We start from the raw sequence: 14209 nt of genomic DNA, 5'->3' as shown, positions 1-14209 counted from the left end.
TGGGTGTGGGGAGGGTCGGGTCAGGATAAAAGTCACCCATGGGAAGAAAAAGAGACGCAGCAACTGAGAATAAAGAATTTTCAAATACTTACCATGACACAACTACCTAAACTGAGGTGCTGAAGCTCTGAACAGAAGTTCAAAACGCTGAGCAGGGCTGTTTGCTGCCATCAGGAACCGCATCAGAGGCAAATAAGGAAAGGACAAGAAAGTGAAACAAAGAGAAGAGGTCAATTAGACATTAAAGGCTGTCACTGCTTTTCCTGAAATAGAGCTCAAAACCTCTGTTACAAACACCACAAATGCCATTTAATGAGTCCCCAGGTGTTCACACCATTGATTGGCTTGGAGTCAAGGTAATCATTACTCGTCTCCACGTAGTAAGTCGTCACTCTGTATATGATTTTGCATGCCCTAAAGACACCTATATTCCCTATGACCTCTCAGTGCATTTTCCAAACGTAAGCAATTTGAAAGCCTGGTGAAGACTGAACAAGACAAGCTAAACCATCCCTCCCTCCCTCCAAAAAAAAAAAAAAAAAAAAAAGCACCAAGGGTTGGTGACAACTGTAGAACAGTGGCAGCTCTGACATTCACTGATCAGCTGCAGGCTGATGGAACTGCCAATAGCCACCCCAACTCAGGATTGAGCCGGTGACTTTAATGTCAAAGAATTCTCTTTGTTGACAAGGATCCCAACAACCATCGAGCACCTGTCACTAGCGACATGCTGACTAAAACGTGCACTTTCTAGTCATGTTTCTGCCATTTCAGCCCATCCGTCCTGTGCAATGGAAACGGTCTCACCACTAAAGAAACCCAAAGGTGTCCGAGACTGCTACATAATCGTGGTTCCTGAAATATCTCTAAACAGTCAAAATTTCACTTGATGACATGCCTGCCATGAAAAATTTAAAAACGAGCAACGCAAAGCATTCAGATCTCTAGTTTTTCCTTTTATAAATTAAAAAAAATACTACTCAAACATGTGGCAAACTTTCTAAACCTCTGAACTAAATAAATCATATCTAACAAAATTAAGATGATATTATACAGCCTCTGTTTAATCTATTCCAAGTGTTCAGAAACGAAAAAATTATCAGTTGGGGAGGGATTGAAGAATGTGCCAATGACAACACAAAACATTTATTCAGATTCTTATTGAGAAAATAAAGTAACGAAGTACTTCATTTAAAGTGAACTTAGGGCAAAAATAAAATAATAGTTATAATAGGCCCTAGATTGGTACTAGACTTCAGACTAATTGTTTCACTGTTGTGCATTTTTTAAAATTTAAGCAAAAAAAAAAAAAAAGGTTTATATTGATTTTATGCTTAAGTTTCAACACAACTTATAACGTTTATAAGACAATGCCATGTAGCTCTCAGAATGTTGACATCAGAAGAGGTATATGAAGATAAGTTAAGTTTCAGATTCTCCATAATACTTAGCTATTTTAACTTACTGATGGGAAAATGACATTAGGTTTGTTTTTATTAAAGTACCAGATCTTATCACAAGGTTGTTTTATAAGATTTTCCCAGAGCAAGATCCAGAACATAGTAGAGAATTTTTAGAGAGGATCCCATATATTCTTGTGGATAAGAAATTTTAAATTACAAAAAATACATATACACACACCTCATTCATGATTCATGGAAATTGTTTGGTCATTTATTTTTAAATTACTTACAGTGAAGAACCTCAAATATGCAGACAAGTATAGAGTCCAAGACAATGAACACCCATGTAGTCACAACTCAGATTTATCACATCTTAACATTTTGCCCTCTTTGCTTATCTACTCTATTTGTGTATCCCTCCATCCATTCACATACTTTCTCAGAAGTGACCTTTATCATGACTCAGGGTTTAAAAACATGCTTGAAAATTACATAACTTTACTATACATTATGGATCACTTTTGAATTAATATTCTTATAATTATGTATCTAGAAAACACCTATGTAAGGGTAGATGCATTCTGGACGAATTTCAAGTCGTAGAAGAGGAATCCATGGCCTATTATACTTATTCAGGCACATATTTTACAATAACTTACACAGTCTGCATGTTAAATTGAGAATTAAAAATTCATTTAGTAGTAGAGAGAATTATCATTTTTCATTCCTACCTTAAAAAAGGAACTAACATAGAACATAAGAGATTCATACTGAATGTCACACATCTTTGCTAAATAAGAGATGTGAGATCAAACGCTGAGACCAAGCTATAAGGGGATAAGAATGACCTTGGAAGGGATGCTGTGAGGAATGTAACAAGGAGTCAAATAGAGATAAATAAAAGGGTTGACTGGTAGCACTGAGGTGAGCAAGCACAAGTTAACAGTTTCCTGACTTTCTCCAGCAGAGCTCATGATAAGCCAGAGACTGTGGGAGTACCCAGGTATAGAGCACACACCTACAGATCAGCTTGCAATCTCTCCAAATCCAGTTAACCAATTTCCTCCTAGAATATCTTTAGTATCTTCTTTCTCTATGCTATTAGTATTCAGAATTAAAGTACTACTATTGATGCTAAAGCAAAGAGGAGAAACTTCCTCTTCACTTCCAGACATAAAATGACCTGATTTTAGAGAGACCACAGTCTCAGTGATTTAGAGCAGTTGAGAAAATACTGCTCATGGGCCAAATTCAGCCCATTGGTTGTTTTTGTAAATAAAGTTTTATTGGAACATGGCACACCCATTCATTTATGTATTGTTTATAGCTGTTTTCACACTACAACAGCAGGGCTGAGTAGTTATGACAGAGACCATATGGCCTGCAAGGCCCAAAATATTTACTATCTAGCCCTTTGCAGAAAGAATTCGCCCACCCCCAACTTAAAACAATTCTACCTTAATGAGTACTTGCATCACTTTTACCCTTGTAGAACACACAAATAGATGGATTAAACCTATATTAAGTGTACTACAAAAAAAGGTATTCAGAAATAAAAACTGAACAATTTTATGAACCTCTTACTTAAGACTTAAGATATCTTTTAGGTTCCCAAAGTGACAAATTCTGCTGGTTAGACCTGTAAAATTCAATATAAGCACAAGAGTAGCTCTATAAAATTAAAACACAATTTAAATAGTTAGCAGCTTTAATAATGCAATGCAGCAGATTCATTTTCAAATGAGTTTGCAATTTTTAAACAAAGGCCAACCTTATTTAAATCACTGTGGAACCAGAGTCACTAAGAGGTGACTGGCTCCATGTTAATTTCTTCTACAGAATTTTCAAAACACACTCTAGGTGAAGCTGGCACCTGGTAGTAGGATTTACGTTCATAAAGAAAGAATCCTTTTGGGACTTCCCTGGTGGTCCAGTGATTAAAAATCCACCTTGCAATGCAGGGGATGCCGGTTTGATCCCTGGTTGGGGAACTAAGATCCCACATGCTGCCAGGCAACTGAGCCTGTGCACCACAACTAGAGAGCCCTCGTGTCACAACTACTGAGCCCGCACGCCACAACTAGAGAGAAGCCTGCGTATCAAAATGAAGAGCCCGCGTGCTGTAACTAAGACCCGATGCAGCCAAAATATAAATAAATAAATATTTTTTAAAAAAAGAAATAAAGAATCCTTTTATAGTCAACCTAAAATCTACCTACTAACCCTGTTCAGCAGCCTCAAAATCCAATGGATAACTATTAACTTATAGAGAATTATTATTGCCTCTACTGGTTACAAGGAAATTTATTAAGAGGTAAAAGAAGGCAGGAATTCAAATTTTCATTGACAGCTTTTTAATAGATGCTACCCATAAAGTTCAAAATCTCCTATCCTCCACACTACTAAAGTGCTAAGCAAAAATACTTAATAAAATGATAACTGATACTTATTATACTCACATAAATGGTTCAGATATTCCAGATTTATAGCTTAGTAGAGTTATAATTATGCATACCATGTACATTTTATAATATAATGAAACCTTACATAAACCACATATGCAATACTGTGTTCACTATTTTATATTAATACAGGTTTATAATTATTATAACTAATTAATAATTTTTGCAATTAAAAATTTTTGCAGTTAAAAGTTAATTGTTGCTTATCTTTAATAAAGAATACAACCCTTACTTGTAACACTCAATATAGGAAGATAGAATCCCAAGTCTGTATTTCTCTATTCTAAGTCCTGACTCCTAAGGACTTCCCTGGCAGTCCAGTGGTTAAGACTCCGTGCTCCCGGGACTTCCCTGGTGGCTCAGTGGTTAAGAATCCGCCTGCCAATGCAAGGGACACGGGTTCGAGCCCTGGTCTGGGAAGATCCCACATGCTGCGGAGCAACTAAGCCCATGCACCACAACTACTGAAGCCCTCACCCCTAGAGCCCGTGCTCCGCAACAAAAGAAGCCACCGCAATAAGCCTGCGCACCGCAACAAAGAGTAGCCCCCGCTCGCCGCAACTAGAGAAAGCCCGCACGCAGCAACGAAGACCCAACACAACCAAAAATAAACACATAAATAAACTTATTAAGAAAAAAAAAAGACTCCGTGCTCCCAATGCAGGGGGCACAGGTTCCATCCCTGGTCGGGGAACTAGGATCCCGTATGTTGCATGGCATGGCAAAAACAAACAAACAAATAAACAAACCATGATTCCTAGAAAGCATCTGAAAGAAATAGGTAAGTTTATATATCACAGACATGCACCAGCTAAAACAGAGAGACTAGTGACATCACCTGATCACAAGTATACTTTCACTGATGATATATTTCAAACATATCACAGCAATAACTACAAGTAATGAGATACTATTTTATAAAAGTATGTTCATTAAATGAAAATTTATAAATTTACAAAAGAAATACCACCAAAGAAATCCTAAGAACACAATCACTCAATTATTGTAATTTAAGATCCATCTACATATATGTATGAATTTCTCTTTCTCTAATTTAATTTTTTTTTGCCCCAGTGTTCCAATCTCTAAATTTGGGGAAGGGAAATATAGAATAAAAGTTGAAGTCTTTTAAGACCTATTTAAAGTACTTGAAACTAACTATATTTAGAATATTTCAATTCAATTACTTTATAGATATTTGCTATAAACCAAATTGTTCTTTTATACAGTTTAAATCTACAATACGGTATAGTTTATATACAGATACATAATCACATCTTGAAAATAATATTGTCTTTTATAGGTTAAACCTGAAGATCAGCATTGTGGTGGAAAAGTAAGACTTCTGATTGTTCTCTAAAAAGAGAATGTTCAAGATCATAAATGACATAAATTAATAAAGCTCTTATACATGCCTTTGAGGAAAAAAAAGAGAAGCTCTCTAAACCTAACTGTAGACCTACCCTAGACCACAGTCTCAGAAATTTTAGTATAAGGTTCAAATAATGTGTTAAATTCCAAAAACCCATATGTGTGAAAGAACAAAACCTAAGACTAAATCACACACATTTGCCTTGCCCTGTAGTCTCCTTTCAGAACCTATTTTTACCACTGTAGTGGATCTCTCCTATAATAATACAGTTGAATACATCTTTGCTCACAGATGACTAAACTGATCAATTTCCATATCAACCAATGATGGATGATGGCAGAGATGTGCAGTCAAAAAGTCACGGCAGTTTGCACACCAGCTGGACTTGACTGTAACCTTATTGCCTATATAAAAGAAAGAATGTTTTGATCAGAGGGGTAAGGGTTGGACCATCAAGGGAGCATAGGAATCTGAAGCACACATTGGTTGACACTGTTCATCTAAACGATGCTCAGTTGAAGAGGGTACACTGGTCCAAAGACTTTATCTATTTTCTTCCAAAAGCATGTCTTTCCTTCCTGTTAAGAGGAAGGTATCCATCTGTTTTGTGTTGATGCCTTCAAGCATTTAAGTCACATAACTAATGCTCACCGTTCTCATTCTGAACTCACCAGACAGGTCTTATAACTGTAATTTGGTTTCCCCTGTGACATGCCAACAGTGAGAGAATGTGTTAATCAGCTATCTCTAATGAATGTGTCCTTACCAGGTAGATTTCTTATACCCGGTATACTGGTTACTGTCATGAATGTGGATGATAATGAATCTGACCCCCCAAGAAGCTTCTCAACTGTGACTGAATCATAGCCCATCATGCAGGTCACACACACCCAACCCCACCAAAAGCCTGGCACTTCCCACTGGCACTTCTATAAAGCAATCCAGGATAGAAAAGAAGTATAGACATATTCTTGCCTGGAGACATATATTAAAGACTTTTAAAAGTTTGTTAGTTTTAGAATATAATATATTAAAAGTTATTAAAATCTTAATTCTTGATTCTGTTTAAGAACAAAGTAATTATTAATATCTTTTGTTTTACATGTTGTCTAGCTAAACAAATCTGTCTGAAATGGACTGCCTTTTAGGTGACAGCTAATGACAGCCTGCATTAGTCAATTTAGGTGACCAAAGTAGGTTCTTCCTGCTTCAGTTGTTCGATCTTAGTTAATAATCAGCACTGGCTCTGGTGAGAGGCCACTCCTTTCCTTAAGTCTGTTAAATGCACTTGCTCTACTAAAAGAAAGACCATCCCTGCTTCTACTTACCAATATACAGGAATGTGTTCTCTAAATCAAATAAGAATGCAGTCAGGAGAACACCATTATCTATGTGTCAGAAAGCAAATTCATGGCACTAAGTCAAATCATATTGTTTGCAAAAGACAGTTTATGTATCTTTTGTAGGAAAGCTCAGGTGCTTTCATTAACAGACAGGGTGGTATGCATTTTTACTTATATATTCACTCTGCTGAATAAACTGGCACAGAAAAAAGAAACTAGGAGGAGAGTGTTGACATCCAACAGAAGTAAAGATCAGCTACTTTTGTTTGTCTTCTGGTTCATGAAGATGAAGGCAGTGGGGTCCTTGAAACTGTCATCCCAGCCTAGTAGGCCAAGTAAACAGTTGCTGAACCACATTTATGGATTACTGTCATATACTAGTCCCCTGCAATACCTATAATCAGTTTTTGCACTACTTCAGATTCTTTCAATTTATGCTCTATCATTCTTGAAGTGAGGCAATCAAAACTGGATGCAGGTGTTCCATTTATAACTCCAACTTTTAAAAAAACACTCTTGGTTTTCTTGTCTGCTGCTAAGCAACAGAATGACATTCTTCCTGAGCTACCTATCATGCCCCATCTCACCCCCAACTTCAGATATTTTTTCCCAAACAAAGAAAAGATAAATAGGCTCAAATTCCTAACACTAATCCAGATTGTTTTAGGCAATGCAAAGGACTTCTCTTGAAGTCACTTTTTATGCAATATGTTAAAAAGTTATCCTTATGCTATCCTTTGTAAGTTTTATCAATTTGCTAGAACTGCCATGACAAAGTACCACAGACTGGGTAGCTTCAACAACAGAAATTAATTTTTACAATTCTGGAGGCTAGAAGTCTGAGATCAAGGTGTCAACAGGGTTAGTTTCTTCTAAGGCCTCTCCTCTTGGCTTGAAACTGGCCATCTCCTTCCAGTGTTTTCATATGGTCTTCCCTCTGTGTGTGTCTGTGTCCTAATCTCCTCTTCTTATAAGGACACTGCTCTTATTGGATTAGGCCCCATCCTAATGACCTCATTTAACTTAATTACCTCTTTAAAGGCCCTACCTCCAAGGACAGTCACATTATGCGGTAATGGGGGTTACGACTTCAACATATGAATTTTGGGGAGACACAATTCAGCCCACGGCACAAGTATTTACGAACAGGTTGCAGGTATATGTCCCTTCAGGGGTAAAAGAGAATTATATCTTCTACTCATTTTCAAATGGTTCAGGAAAAAAATATGCATATAGTAGGGAAATCTACTTTTCATGCAACTTTTTGTAAGTCTAAAATTATTTTAAAATAAAAGCTTTTTCCTTTTAAGTATTTAAAAGTCTATTTAATGAGTAAAATTTCTATAGCCTTCCTCTCATAAGAATATATCATCATGTATGGCTAAAGAAGTACTTGCAATTAATGTTTATCATAAATAATAAGAATCTTGTGAATAGAGATGAAAAGGACTAAAGGTACTTAAAGTCTTTCCAATCATTATATACCTCACTTTAGTATAATTACTTCTTTGTCACGAATGGTAGAAGAAACTAAGTACAACTAAAGTTCTCCTTCCTGTTTGTTCTAAGTTCCCATCTTTTGCCTAAAAGTCTTGCCTACACAATACTAAAAGATCTACCAAATTCAGTAAAAAGAAAATTACTGCATTTAACCACTCATTTCACTAGTTATGCTGGGATCATGCAGTAAACAGGGTCTAAATCTCAGCTTGAGGGTCATTTCTGTCTCTCCATCACCTAGTACTATCTTGTTTTTCACCAGGCATACATTCACTGCTCCGCAACTACTGAAATTCAACAAATGTATACCTCTAACTCTGAAAAGAGGTTATTTAATGATTTTCTTTTTCTGGTTGATGTTATAAGAAGACATTTGCTATTTCTCTGATGAAGTGATTTTTCATCACAATCCTAAGCATACCTAAAGAAAGAAAAAGATCTCACGAAATAAACTAACAAAACAAATAGAACTATATTTCACTATTTTTTAGAGCTAAAAATTCTGGACAAATACAGTTCAAATATTTTCTTACAAGTTTTCCAAGTTGTAGATCCACCCACCCCTCTGCTTAGTTGATGTGGTTATTCTGTAGAAAGACAAACTTATGCTTATTAACTTAGCAAATAAAGAAAAAATGAATTGACAAGCGAGAGTTATCACTCATTCATTCATCACAAGTTTACTGAATATCTACTAGATATATTCACTATAGTGAATACCAGACACTGTTCTACGTACTGGTTGTAAAAAGTAAACAGTCAAACATGGTACCTCCCATTAGGGAGTTTGTAAGTTAGGAATGAACATTCCTTTTACCAGAAACAGATCATAAGTGTGAAAGCAGTAATTAGGCCTAAATCTCTCTCAGCACATGATGGAAAAGATATTCCTATTTAGGAAGACCTATAAGAATACTTCACAAAGTTGGGAATAATTGTGTAGGACTATGCTGAGTAAACCTATACTATCATTTTCACATTTACACAAGTCCATCTAATTTATAAAGTGTGTTGTTGTCGTTTACATGTACGACCTAATTTGGTCTTCTCAGTAGCCTATGTGATAGGGTAAGGTTTTTTTTTAACAGATAAATAAACTTTTAGCTTAGTTTAAGTGACTTACCCAAGCACAAAAATCTTTCAAGTGGGAAAGCCAAGAGAAGGACTGAGTTTTTTCATTCTGTCCCATCTGCCACAGATTGGTCGCTTCACCCTCCTCCGACAGCCTCAAATGCTTCCCTTCTGTCCCAACCGATTTCCCCATCAGTGAGGGGTCTTCCCCGGATGCGGGAATCTCTCCCCTGCTTCAGCTTCCCACCCCCACACCCCCCGGGATGCAGGTCCTGTCCCGCTTCCTCTCCCCCTCCTTCTCCCTTCTTTCTTTCATCATACCCAGTTATACGGGGATCTTTATAGTCTTTGCCAGTGTCCAAGGTCTTCTGCTAGTGTTTAGCTGGTGTTCTGTGAGAACTGTTGCATCTGTAGATGTATTCCTGATGCATCCGTAGAGAGAGATGAACTCCACGTCCTCCTACTCCTCCACCATCTTGGAACTCTCTAGGACTGAGGTTTTTGACATTGGTCTCTGATACAGACCAAATAACAAATATCTTCCCAGCTTTTAAATTATCAAATAATGTCTGAATCAACACCCAGACCTCACTGCTAAGCAGTTTTAACCATACCTAAAGTCTGAACAAGGTCCTACTGCCGCTTCCTCTCACTATAGGGTACTAGCTATGGTATTAGCCAAAGCAGTGGAGCTGGGGAGAAAAATCTTAATGAGCTAGGCCAGATCATAAAAGGCTGGGCTCAAAAACTGGTGACAATGACACTTGGGGCTTGTTTTAAGGTTGCTCTCACATAGTTGACTACCAAAGCAGCAATTAAGCAGTACAATGTACTGGGATATAGCCCCAGTGTCTGACAAGGTTACACATGAGGCTCAGTGGTCAACGCAGCAGGCCTTGTTGGTAAAATGTCAGGTAGAGAGAAGCCCAGTGCCCTGGGCCCACTGCCTGTTTCACCACTGGCTCAGGGAGGTGCCACAGCAGCACACCAGGATCTACCTACGTGCATATAAGGCAATTCTGACCCTACTATAGTTTTGTTCTCCTGCATTCTCATTCTTATTGAGTAACCAGACCTGCAATATGCCTGGCTATACCTCACCATTTAAGAACACACTACCTAGACATCAACAGTGCACCACTTTACATGCTAAAATATTTGGGGAAATTATATGTACCAATGCTGCTCCCCACTATAGTGTAATATTGAGAGTTGGCCTATCTATATAAACCATTTGCTTGAGGTAGTTCATTATGTATGGATTCTACAAACTATTACTTAAATGATATGAAATGTAATTTGAATAACTGTTATTATAAATTCAGAACTAAGACTTCAAACTAAGTTTGTTCATAATAAAAATAAAAGGCAAAAGTCCATTTGTCTATAGTAGGTATTTTAGACTAGAAAATGTTTACAGAATATAACTATTTAATAGTTTGCATTTTACACTGGATCAAAATGTTGTGTATCTTATTTACAATGTTATATTTCCTTACCAATTACGGATTAGAAAAGGATTAAGTGGTAAAGAGAAAAGCTCTATTTTAGATAGAGGCAGCCAAGCTATTAGAATAACTACTACTCTATGCTCTTATGTATCTTACAATTTTCACTGTAACTCTGAGGCCACCAAATCTGGGTTCAAATCCGGACTCTAACTTATTGCTCTGTGCCACTGGGAAACATTAATCTTTTGGGACCTTCATTTCATCATCTGTAAGATTTAAGAGTAACATCTACTCTCATTAGACTAGTGTAAAGGATTAAATAATATGCGAAATGTCTAGGACGGCAAACAACGTATTCAGTAAGTTTTCCCAAACTTTGGGACTAAAACCCAGGTCTCCAATATCCCCTAAAGCTATATTCACTATGCACACAGATTTGCTTCAATCTTATAAAATGGCATAAATACATTACATTTATTAATGTAAATTATATATAGGCACATAAATATAACTCTACTACATCATAAATCTGACCTCTCTGAAGATTATATGCTATAATAGAGTCAACATTTTTAAATACTAATTTTTGCTTATTTTATAATTATGTAGTGTTTAGAAAAACAAGGGTAAAAGTGGCACTGGATAATTTGTATTCCTTTAAAAAAAAAAAACCTCTCCCAGGAAGTTCAAATTCATATCTTCTTTTTCTCCTCATATATTTCCTTAGAGCCATCAGAGGCATCTGAAGTCAACTGCTATTCCTTCTTTCCAAGACAGTTTGTAACATCTGAAAGTACTGCCAGTGATTATGTGGAAGGTTTAGAGAGAAGCCAATCCCCTAAATCTTGTCTTCTCACTCTGTTTTCTCTCATCCACCAACATCATTGAGTGCAGGACTGAAGCAGTGAACATATGGAAGGGAAAAGGGCGTGACATAATGCTTTGCCTAAGTGACAAGGGAGGTGCTTATAGATTGATGCGAATACCAGTGCTGTGGCTTCTGTTTGTTTTAAAAGAGACCAGCTGATTGTGTTGTCTTTTCCCTTTATTCCTCTGAGTTACTTGGTGCCCGTGGGGGAGTCTGATGCAGATCCCAAGAATGACAAGATAACAGAAGTGAATAAAGTATAGGCAGAGAGAGCTGGGAAGCTGTAAAAGTAAACACTGCCTGGGTAGGTTTTTCTCAATTTTGAATTTTGCCATTTATATCACTAAGATGACACTATTTTTTATTTTATTGTAAGTCAACTGTAGATCAATGAAAATCAATTTTATGATTTTTTTCTATGTACTAAATGTCAGAAAAATTGTGTAGGGTAAATTTATAAATGATTTTATGGTATTTTAGCAGATAGACTAATAAAAACAAACTTTAATAGGTAGTAACATATGGTACAAACCAAATTTTACTTAATGCAGTCATACAGTGATTTCACATCTATGTTTAAGTAACTGAGGGAAGCTGAGCTGACGCTATTTAGACTTGGATACATATGTATAGGTCTCCACTCTTGAAAGATGAAATCTTCTCAATTCCTATAAATCACACTTTTTAAAAAATATGTAGTCATATTCTATCAGTTTCTTGGGGTAAATGGAAGAAAACTGTGGACTATGTAATGATTCCCTGACACTTAGATCCTGTTAATTTATGACATTTTAAAAGCATCACATGGAATATATTTTTACAAATCATCACAGATGTAAGATGCCTAGCAAGTTGATATAATTTCTTGGTTTTTACCCGATTTTTCTTCCCGAAGGTTCACTTATTAATGAACTATGCTACATTTCTTCTTAAAGTTAAATTTAATCAGAATATTTTAAAATGAGGTATCATCTTGCTCAGAGGATATCAGACACACAGAGCAATATAAAACAGTAAATACACCAGTAAAAAGCAGGTGTGGCATAATTTCAGAACAGATAGGTCTACCCAAGAAAAGACAGCTGACAATTTTACACCCACATAAATGACAAGTCATTTCACCACAGACCAGTGAAAACATGGGCTAACACTATCTTTAAACTGGCATTCAGGGACAATAGTCCTCTCATTTTACAAAGAAAGAATCTTGGAATTTGAGAGACTATGTGAGTTAAGCTTGTCACTGGTAGGGCCAGAACTAGAATCAAAGTCTTCTTTCCAACAAAGCAGGTCACCAGTTAAACTCTAGGTAAAAATTTTGCCCCAGACCAGGAATACTATATTCAGACTTCCATAGATTAGTTTAAAAACTATGTCAAGCTAAGATATCTACTCTGATCTACCAATAAAAAATGCTATACACCCAGATGGTTTTATAGATAAATTCTATCTAACAGATAATTCTCATTTGTTAAAGTTATTCCAGATCCAAGAAAAAGATGTCAATGTCACAAATCATTTTGCTAAGGTGTCATAATCTTAGCTCCAAACCTGATAAAATGGCATGAAAAGGAAAAACACAGCTCAATTTCATTGAAGAAGGCAGATGTAAAAAGTATTGATAAGTCTTAACTCTTAAAGAATATTTACAATGAACCAGGTACTGTTGTAGACACTTTATATATATTAAATCAGTTAATCCTCATAACAACTCTTTGAAAGGCATACTATCATTATCTTCACTTTACTGAAGCACAAGGGGTCAAGAACCTTTCTCAAGGTAACATAATTCATACGTGATAAAGCTAGAATCCGAAATATTGGATTCTAAGTGATAAAGCTTGGCTCCAAAACATTAGGAAAATAACCCAGCTATGTATTAAGTTAAAACACGTAGGAATTACCGCAGGAATGTAAGGATTGTTCAACATGTCATTATATTAATAAATAGAAGAAGAAAAAAGATCAGTGTGGTAATGGAGGCTTTAAAATTTTTAAATACAATATACATTTTTGATAAAAATATTCTTAATCAAATGAGAAGGATAAAGACTACTTATCAGAAAGAAACATCAAACAATATATAAAATTAGTAAGCTACATGAGGAATTTCTATTTAGTTCACTAATGAAGTCCCAGTGTCTAGAGCAGTGCCTGGCACATAACAGGCATGCAAATATTTGTTATATAAATATTAAAAAAAGAAAAAAAATTCCCTCTATATTAGAAATACAACTGGTATACCTATTGTGACTCTATTATTCTACATTATTTATGAAGTTCTACTTAATGTAGCAACACTTTAAATATTGGAACAGAAAGAAAAAGTATACTAATTTCCAGATTATATAATTGTATCATTAGAAAACCCAAAAGACATAAGTTATTAGAACAATTATAAGCATTCAGTAAGGTGAGCAGATACAAGATAAATACACAAAAGGCTAATTTTTCTTTATATTAACAATAACCAATTAAAATTAAATAAAAGAAAATAGTATCTGAGACTAAAAAATACAAGGGTTAAATTTAACCAGAAAGATATAAAACCTAAGTGAAGAAAACTATAACCTGTTCTTGGATGTAAAACAAGACCTATATGAACAGATAGGAAGCCTTATTAAAGAGCAAAATGAAATATAATAAAGGTACTGCTAATAAAATCCTTGCTGAAAGATATATCTGAAAGAATAATACACAAGGATTTTTTTTTAAGTTTAAAAAGAATAGAGAGATTTT

The 14209-nt window shown here is 35.7% G+C and overlaps 1 protein-coding gene across 4 annotated transcripts in view; it reads right to left on the bottom strand.

Annotated features, from left to right (window-relative positions):
- FBXL4 (F-box and leucine rich repeat protein 4) overlaps window positions 1-14209 on the bottom strand; it is a 70074-nt gene that overhangs the window by 8776 nt on the left and 47089 nt on the right. For all 4 annotated transcript variants that reach the window (XM_061206966.1, XM_061206965.1, XM_061206964.1 and 1 more), the window contains one exon: window positions 93-164. In XM_061206966.1, the coding sequence (XP_061062949.1) occupies window positions 93-164 (72 nt within the window). The remainder of the gene's footprint in view (window positions 1-92; window positions 165-14209) is intronic.

The sequence above is a fragment of the Eubalaena glacialis genome, chromosome 12 (genome assembly GCF_028564815.1).
Source record: "Eubalaena glacialis isolate mEubGla1 chromosome 12, mEubGla1.1.hap2.+ XY, whole genome shotgun sequence".
NCBI classification, from domain to species: domain Eukaryota; kingdom Metazoa; phylum Chordata; class Mammalia; order Artiodactyla; family Balaenidae; genus Eubalaena; species Eubalaena glacialis.
The sequence above is the reverse complement of the archived record's forward strand: the minus strand, read 5'-3'. Positions and strand labels throughout refer to the sequence as shown.